Source organism: Homalodisca vitripennis, chromosome 3 (assembly GCF_021130785.1).
Source record: "Homalodisca vitripennis isolate AUS2020 chromosome 3, UT_GWSS_2.1, whole genome shotgun sequence".
In the NCBI taxonomy this organism is placed as follows: domain Eukaryota; kingdom Metazoa; phylum Arthropoda; class Insecta; order Hemiptera; family Cicadellidae; genus Homalodisca; species Homalodisca vitripennis.
This window is the reverse complement of record NC_060209.1, coordinates 165,980,034-166,001,818: the sequence shown is the minus strand read 5'-3', so window position 1 is coordinate 166,001,818 and position 21,785 is coordinate 165,980,034. Positions and strand designations below refer to the sequence as shown.

General features: G+C 35.5%; 1 protein-coding gene across 2 annotated transcripts in view; it reads left to right on the top strand.

Annotated features, from left to right (window-relative positions):
- The window catches only part of LOC124357748, a 528,868-nt gene that overhangs the window by 167,099 nt on the left and 339,984 nt on the right, over positions 1–21,785 (top strand). For both annotated transcript variants that reach the window (XM_046809777.1, XM_046809776.1), the window contains exon 3: positions 973–1,246. In XM_046809777.1, the coding sequence (XP_046665733.1) occupies positions 973–1,246 (274 nt within the window). The remainder of the gene's footprint in view (positions 1–972; positions 1,247–21,785) is intronic.

The following is a 21,785-nucleotide window of genomic DNA, read 5'->3' as shown; positions in this document are numbered from 1 at the left end:
AAATGAGTTCTTTTGAAGCATTGGTAGTTTCACATCGATTGGGATAAAAAAAAATTTATTTATATGTCATAAATAGTATATAAAATTGATTAAATAATTTATTTCTTTCATTGAATCAAAACTAGATATGTCCTACGGTTTTGTTTTATTGTTGAAAATTGTTTCCTTGTTTAAATAGTGTTGTATGACTGAATATTTTTATAATTATGCATGTTTTATTTATTTAACTGTTGCAGCTTTGATAATCAAAAAACACGTGGGTGATTAAATTAAATTAATCTGTTTAGAATATATGCACGACTAAACAAACTGTCCACCGGGAATGGAAGTTTTGTGGTCTTTGAAGCTTTATATTGTTCAACCTTCCGTTGACCGTAAGCTGCCTCAGGCTGTGAATTTCCATAGTTTCTAAACTCCCATGAGTGTACAACTAGAGGATACTCCCGTTTAGGGAGCGTAGAGTGGTCAGCACAGTGTGAGAAGTTGTATCAGCAGGTAGCCTCTAAATACAGACTTAGAGGTTTAATGGGCAGGTGGCTTAGTGCTCATAAATTTCAAAATGTCATGTTTATAAGTATCAAAACTTTGCTTTAATCTTTTGGGCAGTGTTAAAAACTTATTTTTTTCCAATTTGGACTTCAATTAACAGTCGACAAAACCTTTTGCTTGATGTCTAAGGGATGTAGAAGTATTAGTTACTGGTTTCCGTTAGAGAGATAACGATAATATTTTGTGATGTTGTGTTTCCAAAGGACATTCATCAGCACCCCAACATTGTGCTCCATTATACATGCTCTTCTACTTATGTGCAGCTGCTTACTTGCAGCTACGCTCCGCTGTTTGGCATGTATAATGAATCTTAGAATCTTTCAGTCAGTCGTGAACTTAATTTAAATAAAATCATATGTAGACTGATCATTTTGGTAGGTTATATGAACATTTGGCCTATAATTTGTACCTGTTACTTTGCAGCCGCCATGTCTACCAGACGCTGGACCTGCTCAGACCGTGGTCACTACTGCCCTCAGCTCACCGTGCAAGTCTTACACTCCTCTGAGTGCGCTGAGCAGCATGCAGCCCCCTGGGCACCACCATCCGCACCCCCCGCCGTGCCAACCCCCGCGCGGGCCCCCCCTCAGCCCTTTGCAGCGCCGCCACGGCTGCAGTAGCGCCTTCACCGCGCCCCCCAACTACCCGCCTCCCACGGGTCCACCTCCACCGCCGCCCCCGCATCCTGACGTTCATGGTAAGTCCACAACTGTCAGTGTTATTACCAATCATACTCTCCATAAAACTACAGCATGGAGTTTTGGAAACGTTTTACCTTTCACAAGTGTTTGCTCATTAAGTTTATCTGAATGATTCAAGTTTTCAATCCAGTAAGTAACCAGATTGAGCATAATACTGAAATCAATACAATAGTGACAATTTTCTTTTAAATCCAACATCCTTTCCTTTCAGCTTCTTTTTCTTTTATCAGAATTGCTTTAAAAATAGATCAGTTAATTTTAAAAAGATATAACAAATTAAGAACAAATGTCTTCCAAGAAGAACAATTTATTACATAACACATTTGGTAAAGTAATTAATTAAGCACGAATAAAATATAAACAGTATGAATCTTTTTGTAATTGGAAAAGTCTAATGTTTTTGGAAGAGAAAACTATGAAGACTATCAAATTTAAAGTTGGAAGTAAGCTCTTTTGCAAGAGTGGAAGTTTATTATCGTAATACTCACTATATTGCGTTCTCTACTACATATTATATGATAGGGTGTACGATGTATGCATGATGGGTGGAGACTCTGTAGCTAACAAGTAATAAAATTATATAAAAGTGATGTATGCATTTCACTGACTGGAATAAAGGACACTTACTTAACTGGTAAGAATGCTTTTTATTTACTTTAAACTCAAACAAGCTGAAGTGGATTCAACTCAAGTGGCAGTTATAGTGTTGAAATGTAAAAGTTGAGGATGTATTAGCTAGCAAGTCGACCCACTAATACTTGTTCTTATAGCACTTGTTACAACACTGCCAACTTCGCGCCAACTTTGGCGGAGTCCAACTTTTGAGATCGGAACTCGATAACAGTTTTTGTGACTGATTCTAAATCAAAGACAGTTAAAGTCAAACATACAGATTGAATTATAACTTTACTTCTTTCCAGCTCAGCTTTTTGTCCGGGAAGATCTTGATACTTTGCACTGTGACGTTTTTATGTTTTAATTTAAATGTATTAGTTAACATTGTTGTAAACCGTGCTAAATTGATTGAAGAAAATAAACTCCGTAAAAGTTTATTAAAATATTATACATTTTGTATTGTATCTGTCTCAGTACGCCATGTAAAAGTTCAAGTCTACAGCTTATTTCATTCTTATGATGTCCTGCAGACAGATATATAGTCATACAGAAAAGAGACTTTTGCATCATCTAGCAGACAAAAATAAACTGTACCAGTCAACTGAGCGTTATCAATGACGGTTAGCAAAATAACCATGGATGAGTATGCACTATAATAGAATTCACTCTTACCTGTACTGAAAGTTTCATGCAAAATTTTAAAATCCGATTACATTTTTCCTCGAGATGTCTTGCGGATAGTTAGGCTAAGTGTGCTAATATTTCATATGTTACATGATTGTACTAAGTTTTTACAGATTTAATGATTCTCTGATTTCTCATTGCTATTATGGTTAGGTACCCATAAGACTGAAGTAAAAATGTTTGCTAACGCTTACCATAGGTCCTCCTTTATACAACTCTATGTTGCCCATATAGAATTGAAGCTTAATGAAAAATGTTAATTCTATAGGTCAGTTTGAACTCGAGATATCGTACGTAGAGTCAAAATGTATTATTTTCTAGTTCTCAAGTGATAAGCCTTCGCTAACGCTCAGCCAATAATGCAAACACTTATGTTTCATTTTGATAAATATCATATATAAACATGGATAATGTTTATATACAGTGTGTTCCAAATTATTTGTGTTCCATTTAAACCTTGCTTTATATCTCATAGTTTCCATGAACCCTTCATTGTGCATTAAATTTGGAACACACTGTGTTCATAAAGGCATATAAATTTGTTGATTATTCTAAAAGTATTTGTGTCTGAAGCATTTGTTGTAGTTTCAAGATGGTCTGTAAATGTGCTTCATGGATTGGTCCAATGTTGCCAATGTATTGAATAAATAAACAAGTAGCCCTAGAGTTTGAAGAAACCAAATTGTGTTTAAGAATCGATAAAACATTAGCTCAAGTTAAATATATATATCGCCCCTTTCAAGCCAAAAGGGCGTATCTCACTTTTTGCGACTTTTCAGGAGAGTCAATTTTGTGATTTAACCCAAGTTAATGAAATTATCATAGACTAATGTAACTCAAATGATTTTTCTCAATTATATGCAAAATAAGAAGATTATGTTGTAATTTTAACCTTTTTATTTAAAATTTGTATTTATATTTTTTTCTGTTTTTTTTTATATTGAGATATAAACTTATTGTCCTGAAATATATTGAATAGTAATCATACGAGTAAGATGCGCCTTTTTCTAAATAACTAATATTGTACTTAGTTTATTCAGTATCGCAAAATAATGGCCACTGTTTAAATCATTTGGATGAAAATAATTATCTGTGATATTGTTTATTACAAAATTGTAATTTAAAAGAGTTGGTATGTTAAAATAGGAACTCCATTGTCATCACTGTGGAAAGAAAATATTGAAAATATAAGTAGTAATAAACGTAAAACTTTATTAGCAGAGTAGTATGCATCATAAAATATTGCCATAGTATTATGGTAAGGCAATGTTTTCTTTATATAATATAAAGTAATAATTTATAATGCAATAAAGTATAAAATGTCATTAAAAAGACGACTTTCTTTGCTAAACATGGCTAGAAATGGTTAACGTAGGGGACCATTAAATCATCATACTTTGCCTGTGGAAACAGTGAGGTCTCCGCGTTCAGTTTTTGGACGGTGATGCTTGAAACGGCAGAAGGTTTGGCTTGTTTTGAAGATAATGTATCTATAACATCTCTAAAGATGTCTGGTTTAGAAGAATATCTTACTTATGTCAGCTTTCTTAACGATTAGTTCACACATGGTTGTCCAGTTGAGTTCCTTGTCTAAGTGATCTTCTCAGACTTGTAAAAACTCCTAAGGTTTTGTAACCCTCCTTAGAATTAAGGATATTTTCTGCCATATGCTGGTTTACAATGTATGGCGTAGATATTCAGACCAAAAAGTGATTGGTACCAATTGGGGTAGTAAAAATACGAAAAAGCGATATACAACTATTTGTAGCATCTACTACGTTCTGACCATGGTATGATTCAAAGAAGATGAGGGAAGTTGTTTTTAGATTTTTGACGGCGTTTAGGGAGTCTGAAAACTCGAGTTTTTGTTTTGCCCGATATAACCGTTAGCAACCAAATCAACTTTTTTCACTTGTTTATTATCTAAGTCTGCCAAGTACATGAACTGGCTGGTGTCAATTTCGCAAGAGCCTCTTTTTGCCAGACCGTCAGGCCAAACATATAAAAGTGGGTCTCTTTAGACATGCCTATATAATAAGCTACGTAATCAATAACATTATTTTGTTGGAAATAATGAAACGTGATTGATCAAGATATATACTTAATGGGGGTATTACCTTCTTTTTTTAAATGCTAAATTGATTATAATATACATTTAAATTCAAACGTTATTGCGAAATTTCAAACTTTGATGAAGCTAACCAAGTTATGAGTTTTGTTCTGTAAAAGCACACTACGATTCATTATCCAAAAGCTTAATTTGGTAACAAAAAATTAAAAATATGACTTTCACCTCAATATCATCTCAATTTTTATAATTATCAATCAATTCACAATCGACCCAATTTGGCTTCAGTGAACCGTATGTTTATACCACCTCTAATGTTGGTTGCTCAAAAATGAGTGTTGTAAAAACAAACCCCTTTTCGACAACGAGTTGATAAAAGAAATAAAATTAGGTCAAATAAATAAATTAATTCCATGAGCCGAGAGGCTATTTGTATTGTATAGGCTCTAAACTTGGGTTTTCGAGAAATCGATAGAGGAATTTCTCTTGAAGACATCGATTGTCAACTGCGCTAGTTTTGTTGGAGGCCGACATGAGAGGGTATTAAGTGTTAAAAGTATGAAACCAAGTTTTTCTCATATCATTATTTTTAGCTTGGCTCATTTAAAATAAACCGTAAGACACCTAAATATATTTTAATCAGTGCCGAGTGACCATGTACAGACCCTTCGGTCTCTTTTTTTGACGGTGATATAACAGTTATTTATGCGTCAAAAGTTCGGTTTCAAGTGTGTCCAGCTAGGAAAAATATAAAACAATAACGTTTCATATTTTAACCCTTTTTTATACCTTTCCACTTCGACGGTGCCAAAGCTAGCTAACGATCAACATCTCTGTTATAAAAATTCCTCTCTTGATTTCAAGAACAATCAGGTTGTGTGCCTAAACAATACAAATTTGCTGTCGGCCCGTGTAGGAAGATGGTGCACTCAGTTTGTTTGTGATTTTCGAATGAAAATGTCCGGCAACAAAAGTGATTGTTGAAACACGCTCACAGTGTGCTTGTATGAAAGATTAACGCTGTCGCCATCAAAGTTTGTCGCCATGCGGAATGACAGATCAGTGGCCGAAGTTGTTAACTGTAACTGCCGTGGTGCGGTGGCAACATTGACGGTGACAGTTGCATTATTGAGCAGATATGGAGGCCGTTGCCGATAACAACTGAAGTTGTATTGGCTCAACATTGTTGTCGCTTGCAGTTATGTTTGTTTAATCCGCCATGATATTTTAATTAACTTTCCTCTGACTTTATTTGCACTCGTGTTGTTTTATGACTAATGAAATGCCGAACTTGTTAGACTTCTCGTGTTGCCCCACCCTTCAAGTGTTTGTAGCCAAGATAAATATAAATATTAGGCAAATAATGATTAGCAACTGCCTTGTTTTCACATTGAGTGTTGCCATGTAGATGAATCATACCGCAGTGCGACCACGTGCAGCAACTCAACAACGTCATGTCAAGCTACTCATTCTTCCTCTGTAACGTATGGCTTATTGTATGAGTGATGTGACCTACACAAATCATCGTACTGACAATGACTATAACAGTGTATTCACAATTGTGGTTTTATTTAATTACAAAAATAGGAACTTGATGTAATTTTTATCTGCAGGTATCTTCAAAGGGATGGTCAATTAAATCTTAATACAGATTAAGATGTAGGTTTGCAAATTCGGGGGGGGGGGAGGGGACAGCAGTAGCACGCCTTTTTAAGTAAATACCATTTTAGCCATTTTTAGGGAGCCAATTTTTCCCATCTCAATTTTGCAACTAAATGATTAATTTAATGAATTTATTAGTTAATATAAGTTGCTTATACTTACATTTAAATACCGTCGTCTCGTGGGCCATCATTTCCAGTAAGGATAGAGTCGTTTAGTATGTATTACCAGATTTAATTATTTTAAAATCACATTGTAAAGGAAACAGGATTTGTCCGGACATTTCCTAAATTTACCTGAGGAAGAGATCAGATTGCAGATCTCGAAACCTAGTGTTACTGATTTTTTGTTTCACTGAACGATGGCAAATTTCCGGAAAAAATCCTGTTTCCTTCACAATCCCTCCATCGTCAAAAATAAACTTCAAACAAAGAATCACATTGTAGTTTGCAAAGTGTCCGAGATAAGTTATCGTGTTGATGTATCATATATCAAAATAAGATAAACTCTATGGTTTTTTCAGATAAAGTGACGTAAATGCGTGGGTATCAGGTGTATAATCCCCTCCAGTCAAACCGTATTAATTAAAACGTAGTATCAAAAACATTTCGTGCGAAGATTTTTACAGTTTTTAGTAAGCTATACTTCGTTTCTCGTTCAGAATGCAGTACTTCTCGTATAGATAGGTTCACTGTTGTCGTTTAAAATGTCGTTGTTTGTAGTACTACTGCTACTATAGTATTAGTTTTAATATAATTTGTATTGTATCGAATGGGCAAAGAACTCTCCAAGGAGTAGACCCAAACCCTTATATAAAAAGTACAGTATCACATGTCACAACACCCCTCCCCCAATGGAAAAAAACCATATTCACGCTACTGCTCAGGTACGTAGTAGGTCAATGACAGAGAAACTTTAGTAATTCTACATATTCTTACAAATAATATGTTTACTAGAGAATAAAAGTTACGTCCTGAAGTGTTATGATTTAACAAATCTCATAACGTTGCACTTAACTTTGAAAGATATAAAAATGTGTTATAAGAAGAATGGTGACGACATATTTACATGACTAATTAATTTGTACTTTACATGTAATATGAAATTTCTCATTTAAGGCGAATCAATAATCCAAGAAATCCAAGTCAAGAAATCCAAGCCTGTCTCCAATATTTCCAGACAACCTGATTGTATTTTCTGATTTCGTTAATACAAAGAGAGATCACGATTTCTTGTAAGGATAATCTATTTTCGATTTAGTACTCTCCAACTTGTTCCAGCTAACGGCAGGTAGAATCTACGTTTCCCCGTCTCATTATGAGCTAGTAAAGCCATCCAAGTAGTACACGAGTAGGTCGTTTGAAATTCCAGCAAATTGTCAGACATAATTTGGGGAAACTGTTCATAGGTTTTCTATTTATTTTTTAGCTACAAAAGTATTATGACGGTGCCACAAAATAAATGCAACATATTCGTATATCCGTGAAATTGTGTTGCATTATTTGATGTGTGTTTGCGGTTTAAACATAGAAAATCCTCAACCTCCCCAAAACTGCACTGAGGTGTCCTGTACGTCAGTATGAAGTACCATCGTCAAAGCCCAATATAATGATGATGCCGAACCACCTTTAGTATTTTTTCATATTTTTAAATCGGTATAGTAAGAATAGTTAAGAATCCACAAGAAATATTCCGAATAAAATGGTATTACCATTACAATATATTGCGTAGGTTTTCACGTGTTTCTCAAAATCATGTTTTTTTTACATAATTTACTGTAATTTATTTAAAGAGCCATGTCAAAAACCACATGTCAAATTATTAATGTTTATTAACCACATGTTATTAATTGTTATACTCCTCTTAAAACATGTTTGCGTATGTTAGTTACAAGTGGGATTTATTTTTGTTTCTGTTCATAAATGTTTTATCATATTTAAAAAGTGTTGATCACGTTTATTAATTTAGTTTAAAAATTCTCCTTTTAGTTTTAAAATAATGTTATTTTTTATTACACCCCAAAATGCGTTGAGGGGAGTTCGAAATAATTATATAATTCTTAATATTAAAACAAAGAACACGTTCACCTATTTTATATATAAATGATGGTAACACACCTTCATTATGTACTTATTAGTACGTGAAACAAACTCATGATTTCTATAATCGGATATATTTATTGATTTACGATAATGATATTATCCATCGAAGTAACCGACGCGTCGGGAACAGAAGCAGGAAGCCAGTGAGTGAATGAGACGAAGCAGGAAAGGAGTATGAAAAGCCCACGAAAAAGAATGCATTGAGGAGTCGGTGGGTGAACGACGCGACGTCAAATCGTGGTTGTTGACCCTGCCGCACGCCGCGCCACAGTCAATGTCGCAGCCGCGCATGCGCATCAGACCTTCCCGGCGAGTTTACTACATCGACAGTGAAATTGTCCGCGTTTCTCCGTTTTAATTCTTGTGTTTATGTGTGTTTTGTGAGTGTCGTGAGTTGACAACTGCCCCACGACGTTGCGGCCCACGTGGTGTATCCTGTGGCAGGACGTGGTACAACCAGGACAAGCGGCAGATGTTTATTTACGCCGCTACGAAGGCTTAGGCAAGCCCTCTTTCTCATTCTTACTTAGTTTTTGTGGTGCAATCTAGTCACTTTTTTACCCGAATACGAAATGGGTTATAATAAATCAAGGAATTATACGTAAAACAGGGCTTATCCAATGATTTCAATCTCTGAAGTAGTTAAATTCTCTCTGTAGTTAGTTTTAACATATGTGTCACGAATTTCAAGGAATTCTAAGACATACAGGATAGGGAGTTTTATGGAATTCCAGGACATAAGAGGACAGGAATTAAACAATTTTACTTTATATAAACGGTTTTATCTTGAAATAATGAACTCAGATTTATAGCCTTAAAACTTCATTTGCCTTAAAATTAATGCTTTTTGTGTTAAACCGACTATAATCTGAAAGGAATTCCCCAAATCTTACATTTTATAATATATTGTCACACTTCTGATGTTACATTGTACTATCATTCTTGGATTTTGAAATATTTAATAACGATAAAGTTGGGGGAATTTTAAGTACAGCCTATGTTGTACTTACTGATATGTTTTAAAACTGGAAGTTTCACGAAGGGCCATCATTCATAATTGCAGAGCAAGCAATCTTGAACTTGGTCGCTTAGATGCATTGTCCAACAAGGCATTGCATAATATTCCTTCACCCTCCATTTAAAACGCCCATTTAATTATGCGGTGTACTTAGCTAGTATACTACTGCACTTAAAAATTTCAAGTAGTTTATTACTTTTGTTGTCATTTACAATTATTTAGTACTTTGCACGTATTTGACGATTTTTACTATTTACTCCATTGTAACAATTTCATATCGAAATCTGAAATAATAAATAATAATAATAATAATATTATCTGGGAATAATTTATCATTGTTTTAAATTATTCCCAGTTTTGATATATTTTGAATACTATATATGTGTTATTTTAAGGCAGTAACTTTATTTCAAATCTTAAGATGTAACTAGTTTACCAGATGACACATTTTACGACATCAACAATTTGGTCTCCGGGAACTCAAACACGAACTATAGCGGTCATCATATATGTCCACTATGAACGTTTCAACAGAAATAATTTAATTTGCAGTTAAGTATGAGAACATTGATTAATGTTTGGAGACTGGTTGGAAAGTTTGATTCCGGTTTGCCCTGCTGCTCACACACACACGATGGCAGTCAAGCAGATTGTGCTGCAAGCTTGAAGTTCTGCTTGAATGTGTCTCACACCGATCTATGTTGGCGAATTCAGCCCTAACAAAAGCACACATTTTAAGGTTCAGAATTCCTTATTTACATATCAATGGTAACATAAAAATTGTTGAGATTTTCAGTATCAGTTAATGTGGCTACATTTACAGATTTTCCATTTAATGATAATTCCGTTTTATGATAATCCTGCAAGAACTGAAATAAAATTTAAAATTCTATTTTCAAAAGTGGGCGTGCATGTACTTCAGGAACAGGTGGTGGAAGTACGGGCACACAATCTAGATATTCGTGAAATGGACAGAGAAATTTTCCCCAAGAAAGTAATTAACAGTCTGGCATAATTCTGGTGGGAATCAAAATATAAGGTTGAAAAATATCAAACAATACTTTTTTTCTTAGATAATTTTTTTTAGTTACACACATTTAAAAACAACCGTCAAACGTCTTTAAATAAATGTAAAATCAATGTAAGATAACCATATACCAACTGATTAGTTATCGAATTTTCTGCCAGTTGTCTGGCTTCGATAGAAATAATATTTATTTGTCTGGCGGTCGATTTAAGTGTGTCAAGGGAAGAAAAAATATGACGAGAAAAAATTATCGTTTGACTTTTGTATACCTTTCGAGCTCCACCGAAACTATCGCGGTTAACGATCATTTCCTTCTAAGTGAACATCTTATATCGATTTCTCGGAAAAAATTAGGATGTGTGCTTACACAAAACATTGGCTCTATCCTAAGCTCTTGAACTATTGAGATTATAAAGTGGCAGTGAACACCTCTAAATCCAAATGAAAGCAGATTGTTGTTACATTACTAAATGCTGTAGATTTCGAGGATTGATTACAGAAAAACAATCCCCCAAGCTATTAATTATTGAACTTTTGTTTTCAAGTTTTACTTTGTAATGGAGGTTTGGAAAACATAATTAATGTAGGTACCGTAAATAAATAATTCATGTATTAAAACTGCAAATTTATATAAATTCTAAAATAGGTGGAAAAACTGTATGAGATAACTATAACATAAATACAAATGTATGTGCTAGACCCGACTTTGTTCTTATAACAGTTATTGAGATGGATGATGGTCAACAGTTGTTCTAGTATTATCTTGACCAGTTCACCTTTATTGTACGTATTCGTACCTATACGTACCTTTACCCTCTATTCGTGTGGGTAAACTATACGTGAATGCATGTGAATTGTGATCAGTCACCAGGAGACTTACTTGCAAGTTCCTTTTACTTTGGTGAATCGATATAAAATTAACAATTTTATTTTTATAGCCACTGTTTCAAGATGATCGTGGAAAATGTGTCTGTTGTAAGTGGAATTCAAAATATAGATGTGTTTACTACAGATTTACTTTTACAGAATTTGGAGATACTCAATTTCTTAACTTTGAGTTGTTTGCTTGAGATCTTAAAAATTTATGAGAATGATAAAAACAACCTCGGTTGCTGTTTCACGCAATTAGCTAAAAATTATTATGGTTTTTACCACAATCTTGATGAGTCTCAATACTCAAGAGCAAAACTTAGTTTAATTGTGGAAATATAAAACTAAAACAGCAATCATTTTATGCGCTGTTAAAGCACAGCAATGTTCCGAGGCTTCTAAACTTTAAATTTTATATACCGGAAGTTCCAGAATCAACGATAGCAAGACGTCAAGTCTTGGGATCTTGCAAACTATGAAACGTCATTAAACCGTGACACTGTCATTGTCTTTCGTGATCTGTGAAATTTATCACCTCAACCTGCTGCTAATTCTGAATCATTAATACTGTATACGGTAACCCTTTGTTCATTCTATAATTCATGCGATAATTGTATTTCATACAGGCATCATAAAATGAGTACTGAACAATGGTTGTGTAAAATGACTGTAAATTTCAGTAGCCTGCATAAACAATACGATAAAGCTGAAACACTGTAGAACAAAAATAGTAATGTTTACGAGTATATACGAGTAGCTCCGCTGTCACATTACACAACTCTCATGGTTGTATGGATATTTTCAGACGCAAAGATTTCAGAATTTGTATGATAGTGACTTGCTGATACCTCTGAGGTTGTCCATAATAATCCGCAGTACAATATGTTTTCCTACAGTATTTTAGCTATCCACTGAGATAAGCGATGGACACCTTTCTATTCTATTTCTAGGCGTAGCCCAAGAGGTCCTTGGCCTCCTAGAAGATTTTGGATTTAAGATTTTATGATAATGGTCTTCAGTCTTTAGTGGCCGGGTATATTTTTAAGTATAGTCATAACCATTTTTTTTATTGATATTTAAACATAAATTTATATAAGGAGCTATAGTAGAACATTGCTTCTTAGATTTAAGACTGGCTACATGCTGAATATATAGTTTCAAGATCAAGACCTACAATTTTGCAATTTCATCCCACTATTTTGGAGACAAATTAGCAAAACAAGAGATTTTCAAGTAAAGGCTGGAAAATACTAACTGACAATTTTCTAATAAGGTGCCAAAAATTATGGTCACGTGGACCTGTATCTAAACCTCAAATAATAGTAAAATTAAATGTCTCGTCTAGTGATTTACAACTTTTATTACCCTGTGGATTTACTCTGTGGTAGTACCATTATTTACAGGTATCAATGTTTGCCTAACAACATAGCAATGAAAGGCTTATAATTAGAGATTTTCATTATTCACCTTGAAGTGTCCGTCTTAAGTCCACAAACTCAATTATGCTTTACATGATTATAATGTTTACATTGTAGGCTTAGCATCGATCACTTACGGCTTGAAGTGTCTGTCCTAAGCACACAGATCCTTCTCAGAGCTATCTCTTGTTGTGCCGAGGTTGTATCAAATGATGCTTCACATGATTGTAATGTAGATTTACAATGTAGGTGTAGCGTCGTTTACTTACGGCTTGAAGTGTCTGTCCTAAGTACACAGATCCTTCTCAGAGCTATCTCTTGTTGTGCCGAGGTTGTATCAAATTATGCTTCACATGATTGTAATGTAGATTTACAGTGTAGGTGTAACGTCGTTCACTTACGGCTTCAAGTGTCTGTCCTAAGCACACAGATCCTTCTCAGAGCTATCTCTTGTTGTGCCGAGGTTGTATCAAATTATGCTTCACATGATTGTAATGTAGATTTACAGTGTAGGCTTAGCGTCGTTCACTTACGGCTTCAAGTGTCTGTCCTAAGCACACAGATCCTTCTCAGAGCTATCTCTTGTTGTGCCGAGGTTGTATCAAATTATGCTTCACATGATTGTAATGTAGATTTACAGTGTAGGCTTAGCGTCGTTCACTTACGGCTTCAAGTGACTGTCCTAAGCACACAGATCCATCTCAGAGCTATCTCTTGTTGTGCCGAGGTTGTGTATCAAATTATGCTTCACATGATTGTAATGTAGATTTACAGTGTAGGCTTAGCGTCGTTCACTTACGGCTTCAAGTGTCTGTCCTAAGCACACAGATCCTTCTCAGAGCTATCTCTTGTTGTGCCGAGGTTGTATCAAATTATGCTTCACATGATTGTAATGTAGATTTACAGTGTAGACTTAGTGTCGTTCACTTACGGCTTCAAGAAGTGTCTGTCCTAAGTACACAGATCCTTCTCAGAGGTATCTCTTGTTGTGCCGAGGTTGTATCAAATGATGCTTCACATGATTGTAATGTAGATTTACAGTGTAGGTGTAGCGTCTTTCACTTACGGCTTGAAGTGTCTGTCCTAAGCACACAGATCCTTCTCAGAGCTATCTCTTGTTGTGCCGAGGTTGTATCAAATTATGCTTCACATGATTGTAATGTAGATTTACAGTGTAGGCTTAGCGTCGTTCACTTACGGCTTGAAGTGTCTGTCCTAAGTACACAGATCCTTCTCAGAGCTATCTCTTGTTGTGCCGAGGTTGTATCATATGATGCTTCACATGATTGTAATGTAGTAGTATCTTTACAGTGTAGGCTTAGCGTCGTTCACTTACGGCTTGAAGTCCTGTCCTAAGTACACAGATCCTTCTCAGTGCTATCTCTTGTTGTGCCGAGGTTGTATCAAATTATGCTTCACATGATTGTAATGTAGATTTACAGTGTAGGCTTAGCGTCGTTCACTTACGGCTTGAAGTGTCTGTCCTAAGTACACAGATCCTTCTCAGTGCTATCTCTTGTTGTGCCGAGGTTGTATCAAATTATGCTTCACATGATTGTAATGTAGATTTACAGTGTAGGCTTAGCGTCGTTCACTTACGGCTTCAAGTGTCTGTCCTAAGTACACAGATCCTTCTCAGAGGTATCTCTTGTTGTGCCGAGGTTGTATCAAATGATGCTTCACATGATTGTAATGTAGATTTACAGTGTAGGCTTAGCGTCGTTCACTTACGGCTTGAAGTGCCTGTCCTAAGTACACAGATCCTTCTCAGAGCTATCTCTTGTTGTGCCGAGGTTGTATCAAATTATGCTTCACATGATTGTAATGTAGATTTACAGTGTAGGCTTAGCGTCGTTCACTTACGGCTTCAAGTGTCTGTCCTAAGTACACAGATCCTTCTCAGAGGTATCTCTTGTTGTGCCGAGGTTGTATCAAATGATGCTTCACATGATTGTAATGTAGATTTACAGTGTAGGTGTAGCGTCGTTTACTTACGGCTTGAAGTGTCTGTCCTAAGTACACAGATACTTCTCAGAGCTATCTCTTGTTGTGCCGAGGTTGTATCAAATGATGCTTCACATGATTGTAATGTAGAGTTACAGTGTAGGTGTAGCGTCGTTCACTTACGGCTTGAAGTGTCTGTCCTAAGTACACAGATCCTTCTCAGAGCTATCTCTTGTTGTGCCGAGGTTGTATCAAATGATGCTTCACATGATTGTAATGTAGATTTACAGTGTAGGTGTAGCGTCGTTCACTTACGGCTTGAAGTGTCTGTCCTAAGCACACAGATCCTTCTCAGAGCTATCTCTTGTTGTGCCGAGGTTGTATCAAATGATGCTTCACATGATTGTAATGTAGATTTACAGTGTAGGTGTAGCGTCATTCACTTACGGCTTGAAGTGTCTGTCCTAAGCACACAGATCCTTCTCAGAGCTATCTCTTGTTGTGCCGAGGTTGTATCAAATTATGCTTCACATGATTGTAATGTAGATTTACAGTGTAGGCTTAGCGTCGTTCACTTACGGCTTCAAGTGTCTGTCCTAAGCACACAGATCCTTCTCAGAGCTATCTATTGTTGTGCCGAGGTTGTATCAAATGATGCTTCACATGATTGTAATGTAGATTTACAGTGTAGGCTTAGCGTCGTTCACTTACGGCTTCAAGTGTCTGTCCTAAGCACACAGATCCTTCTCAGAGCTCTCTTGTTGTGCCGAGGTTGTATCAAATTATGCTTCACATGATTGTAATGTAGATTTATAGTGTAGGCTTAGCGTCGTTCACTTACGGCTTCAAGTGTCTGTCCTAAGCACACAGATCCTTCTCAGAGCTATCTCTTGTTGTGCCGAGGTTGTATCAAATTATGCTTCACATGATTGTAATGTAGATTTACAGTGTAGGCTTAGCGTCGTTCACTTACGGCTTCAAGTGTCTGTCCTAAGTACACAGATCCTTCTCAGTGGTATCTCTTGTTGTGCCGAGGTTGTATCAAATGATGCTTCACATGATTGTAATGTATCTTTACAGTGTAGGTGTAGCGTCGTTCACTTACGGCTTGAAGTGTCTGTCCTAAGTACACAGATCCTTCTCAGAGCTATTTCTTGTTGTGCCGAGGTTGTATCAAATGATGCTTCACATGATTGTAATGTAGATTTACAGTGTAGGTGTAGCGTCGTTCACTTACGGCTTGAAGTGTCTGTCCTAAGCACACAGATCCTTCTCAGTGCTATCTCTTGTTGTGCCGAGGTTGTATCATATGATGCTTCACATGATTGTAATGTAGATTTACAGTGTAGGCTTAGCGTCGTTCACTTACGGCTTCAAGTGTCTGTCCTAAGTACACAGATCCTTCTCAGAGCTATCTCTTGTTGTGCCGAGGTTGTATCAAATGATGCTTCACATGATTGTAATGTATCTTTACAGTGTAGGTTTAGCGTCGTTCACTTACGGCTTGAAGTGCCTGTCCTAAGTACACAGATCCTTCTCAGTGCTATCTCTTGTTGTGCCGAGGTTGTATCATATGATGCTTCACATGATTGTAATGTATCTTTACAGTGTAGGTGTAGCGTCGTTCACTTACGGCTTGAAGTGCCTGCCCTAAGTACACAGATCCTTCTCAGTGCTGCCTTATGTTGTGCCGAGGTTGATGCTAGAAATTTCGTAATGTAGGTTTACAGAGTAGGCTTAACATCGTTTGCTTACGGCTTGAAGTGTCTGTCCTAAGTACACAGATTCCTCTCGGTTGTGCCTCGAGTTGTGCTGAAATTGTATCAAATTATGCTTCACGTGGTGTAGGTTTACGTTGTAGGCTAAGCGTCGTTCACTTAAGGCTTGAAGTGTCTCTCCTACGTACACAGATCCTTCTCAGTGGTGCCTCGTGTTATGCTATGGTTACATCAAATTATGCTTCACATGATGTAGGTTTTCAGTGTACGCCTATCTTCGTTCACTTACGCCTTGTAATATCCGTCATCCGTCAAAAAAAAGTTTTAAATTCAAATAAGAGCAGACCCTGGGAACCTCAGTTGTCTAAGAAGCTAAAAACCCTCTACTGTATTTCGCGGTCTCCTGCATGACTTATAGGGGTCTCCTGCCGTGGTCACATGGTATAGTCATCGCGAGGAGGGAAACTAAGTATTAATTCATCCAAGGCCACTTGGTTTGAAGGGGATCTATTCCAATCTCTTAATAGTTAAAGTGGACAGAGGGATTTTCCTCAGCTGCCAGCTAGCTAAAACCTTTTATCACTAAGGGAGCTCCACCCCCTCCAACACTCATTCTCGGCACTGAATTAGACCTATCAATCAGGCAATCCGCCCACCCCAATGTTTTGATATCTGGTTTTGTTAACGTTTTTAGGTTGTCCAGAGGTAAAATCTGTTTTTGCTGTATCAATGCAGTTTCTACTAGTAGGTACCGACCAACCATAAGAGAATCCTTCTCAAGGGCAACAGTGATCGACTGGTCTGGAACGTTTGAATTCCGTGATGGTCTATGATTAATACTGAACATGTTTAGAGACAAAAGATGCACAGCCTCAGGGAGAACAATGTTTAATATCACTGTTCTAGGAGCTTTGTTAGTGATGGCAGCCTTACAAACTTGACATGCTCCACATTTGGCGTAGTCATTCTTTAGTTTTAATCTCCCAACCCTGAGTTGGTACTTGCACTTGGTACTTGTATAATACACTGGTCTGTCTAGAGTGACTAAATCTTTTCATGGTGATTCCGTAGATATGTAATGATATATTTTCAAACAACTGTGGTCAAACTTTTTCGTCGTCTTTATTCATCATTCAGCCTATTAGGACGTCACTAGATCGTGCTAATAAAAGCACAATATATTTCATTCATAAATTGGGATTTTTAAATTGATAAACCGTTTTAACGAAAAGTCATTAGTATTAATTAAATTTATTGTAAAATTACAAGGCTTGAAATGAAAGACGATGTGATTTCCATATTTGAAAGAAGGAATCAATCTAGTTCATTGCGAATGTATGCTATACCAAAATTTCGACAGCCAAAATTCCGGATTAAAACTATTTATAACAAATGTTTATACTATACGTTATAAGCATTTGTTAAAGACTTAATTGTGATAGTCGCTCATATGTTGTGAACTGTAGATGTCCGTAAGCGATATATTCTCATTCCTAAATGATTGAACCAAACTAGATATATATTCAGGTGTTCTTCAATATATCTCAGACACGTCCCCTGCCAGAACTTTAAAATATCCCCGTTACAAGTGGGATTTTTTGGTAACATTTATGTGTATATGGTGTCTTTATATGACCTAGAAAATGAACAATTAATATTTCTAAATAATTTTTGTGTAATGAAAAATTACTGTAGTGTTTTGTGTTCGCTACTTCCGAGACAAATGAAACATATTTCTTACTAAAGTGTTTTACTTCGAAGAGCTTTTTCTGCTATAATACTATTGTATCTTATTGAGTCTGCCATTTTGTGCAATAACATCCTGCCTCAACTGAGAATCGCTTTCAATCATCATTTCTTTCTTGTTTCTTACCTCATTTTTCAGTCAACATTATTCCAGTTTCAGTTGACAGTTTAAAAATAATACAAACATATTTTTAACTGATATCTAGTGTTTTGGAAATTTAATTCACAGAATGACACATCTTTACCATTATAAATTTAAAAAATCTAATAATTGTCTTTTTCTTTTGTAAAGTTTACGTTGTTCTTTTGCTTAGTTTCTTGGTTTTTCATGTGTATTGCTGTAAATTCTGTCGGATCAAATTTTCTGATTAATGAATTTCATGCATCAATTATTTTCAAACATTGTTTCTCTCTTTTTTAACAAAATTTTCTTTCCACCTGCGGCGTATTTGTTCCTAACATAAGAACTAAGTCAAGAATCTCAAGTATCTTCATTCATTTCTATTAATAACGAAGTATTAATGGACTAGATTTATACATCCTTCAAGTACGCTCTAGGTTTATGTTCGTCGTATTTTCGGTGGATAGGTTTTCAGTTGTAGCCTAGGAATCTCTTCCACATTAACCACTAACTTTTACCTCACCAAAAGTGTTAGTGCCCGTACTTATTACATAGTTTGAATAATTGAAATTGTTTACTTGGTGAGTACTAACAACGATGTTATTTACAAAATTAATACAGCACACAATTAGGCATTTAACAAAATCTGAAAACACTTTACTTTTATATGCAATACAATGCCAGTTTTGTTGTATAATATATTTATTTTTGTACCTTTAATTGACATTTGCTTTACGTTGTCTTTTCGTCTAAAATGTTGATAAAAAGTCCTAAATTACTTCCTTATCCCTGTGCTCATAAAACACCTAATATTCCCAAAAAAACGCTTCAACGTCAGTTTTACCTTTAACCAATTTATATTTTTAATACTTGTAAGATATTTATGAGAAAATAATCGCATTCAAAAGAATACATGTGACCAAAAAGTTATAGTGTAGAATGTTTTGTTTCTTTACATTCTTTGACATTTTCTACAGCTCCATGGTACGGCCGTATACAATTTTGAAAAGTATACAGACAAGTATGAGCGTATCGTACATATAAATAAGACTGAACCCTATCAAAATCTCTAACCGATTATAACCAACAAAAACGCTACAGCACAAATTAACATTTAAAACTAATAATATATAAATCCATGCTAATAAATTCACTAGTTAGAATATTTAAGATATAACTACAGATGAAACCTAGTTTCCACCCTAATATAGATATTGTGAAAATCACTGTATTTGTGAAATAGTGGATTATACACTTCCTCTTAATGCTAGTCATCGCTTCAGTACTTTCGGAAATATGAAAAACTGTTCAATAAAACCGACATTTTCCTTAAAAGTGGTGCAATTGGTTTATGTTTGAAATGTTTCTTAAAAAGAAATATTTTTGGATACGGCCCTTAAGGGTGCGCTCTACCACAGGCCAGAAATCGCAGTACGTTGTAGAAGACAAAGCGAAGGAAAACTTTCTTTGCGATTATTCTACGAGGAGTGGTTGTAATTTTAAGAAGAATTTTAGGACATATTATACTCAGATTCAAATAAAAACGGTTGAACGTAAGGATATGAATGTTTTACAGTATGTAAATTAAAAATTACTGCTTAGGGTGACGTGTCTTGTATTTGTAAAACATTTTTTTTAAGAATGGATTATTGCAAAATGTACTTTTCAATAAACTTAAATAAATGTGTATAACTTTCTGAAGTTATAAATGAGTGAAAATACAAATCCAAAAAAGCTATAAACCCGCAAAACATTTTTTTTATTTAAAATTTTTATCTTTAGCCGTTGTTATAAGCTAATTTGCCGACATTTCCTTCTTTAAATACTTGTATGGAGTGACAAAACATTTTGCAATTTTTCTGTCTCTAGTTCAGTGATCATAAAAGGATATAAATTTAAAATAAAAGTATACGTTCCCAGCCAAAAATCGATTCCACCACTTTATGAGAAAGACAAGAGCCAACCAGTCCTGAAACAACGGAGTGTAGGAATACAATACGACAGCACAGTGTGGAACACTTGAGAGGGGAAATCTTATACAAACCTTTTCACATTTGCCGCCAACTCCACCTCCTTCCCCTAACCGCTACGATGTAAGACGGTTAAATTGTCAGTTAACAAGCTGCACTCGGGGCTTCTCTCTTCCACTACTTGTACTTTACTCGAATCTTGAGCTGTGGCACGAGTTGGAGAATTGTTTTGTTTTAGTTCCAATTTGGCTCTTGCCACTTGGATACCAGAGTTTGTTACACATGTATGTTGTATTCATTACAGTAACAGAGGAGATTTCAAGTGGAGAGGGAGTATCAAGAACAATTTTCCTGTCTACAAACGAGAAACAAAAGTGGAAATAGCCGAACTGTTTAATTTTTCAATTATTTCAAAACGAGGCAATCCAAATGCATCCATCCAATTCTTTGTCTTAATTCCGTATTTGAAAAAATCCAAATAAGTCCTTGTTTTACAAAATTCTCCTTTTGGTGGTTGTGCTCTATATCTAATTTTACTTTTTTACGTGTTCGGTGCTCACGGATAGGATTCTACATGTTTATTTTTCAATCGCCATGTTTGAAGTGTTTTGAATTATCTTCTGTTAATTTTTAACTTTTACATTTTGTAGATAATTTAGTAGTAAATTTATATCTCCTAATAACGCACTATTAGGACTTACCAAAGTAAAACGTTATATACATAAATCAATTACTTTTTTATGTATTGAGTACTGAGATGATTACATGATTTGCTTAATTGAATAAAATTCTAATTTGGGTTTTTTAATTGGGTTTAAGAAATGTTAAGAAGTAAAAGGTTTTTATGTATACATAAAAGTATCTTTCCTGTTTTAATGGCCATTAGTAATTGAATTTTGAAAGTTGTTAAAAATATAAACTCTTAACCTTTTAATTTGGAAGTTTTCTGCAAAAAAAAAAACATTTTAGAAACTAGACCACTCTCCGTTCGCACGGAGAGGCTATTCAATCCATAGCGCATGTATCAACTGAAGCACGTCGTTACTGTGTCGGCGAGAGTATCTGCTCATACCTGGCTCGCGAGTATCGAGTGCATTATCCTTATCTCCGCAGGAAATTGTCGCGATACTCTCTAGATACTCCAGTAGGGGACACTACAATGGTTAGTCATTAATGGAATGGTGAGCGTTAGTTAATGCTACCACTTTTTCTCTCCGCCCAGTCCTTTGTCTGCGATGTCACGTCCTTGGAGCATGCTCCTACTGCAACTCCCTATTCACGCTGCCATGCCCCATCACGCCTTTGTCTTAATGCTTCTCATGCGAATTGATTTTCCCCACCCTCCCATAAATCTCTCTCACTATGCCTTTATTAGATTCCACACATACACAATATAATACTTCAGTATATAACTTATGTAAAACGTATGTATGTGTACTACAGTTTTACCCTAACGTAATAAATTCAATTCAAATATGTAATTTCTTAAAACTTTACAACGAATGTCTTTATTTGAATTTCATTGTTGGTCATGGGTGGTTTGACAGAGTTAAATTCAACATTCGCCTAAAA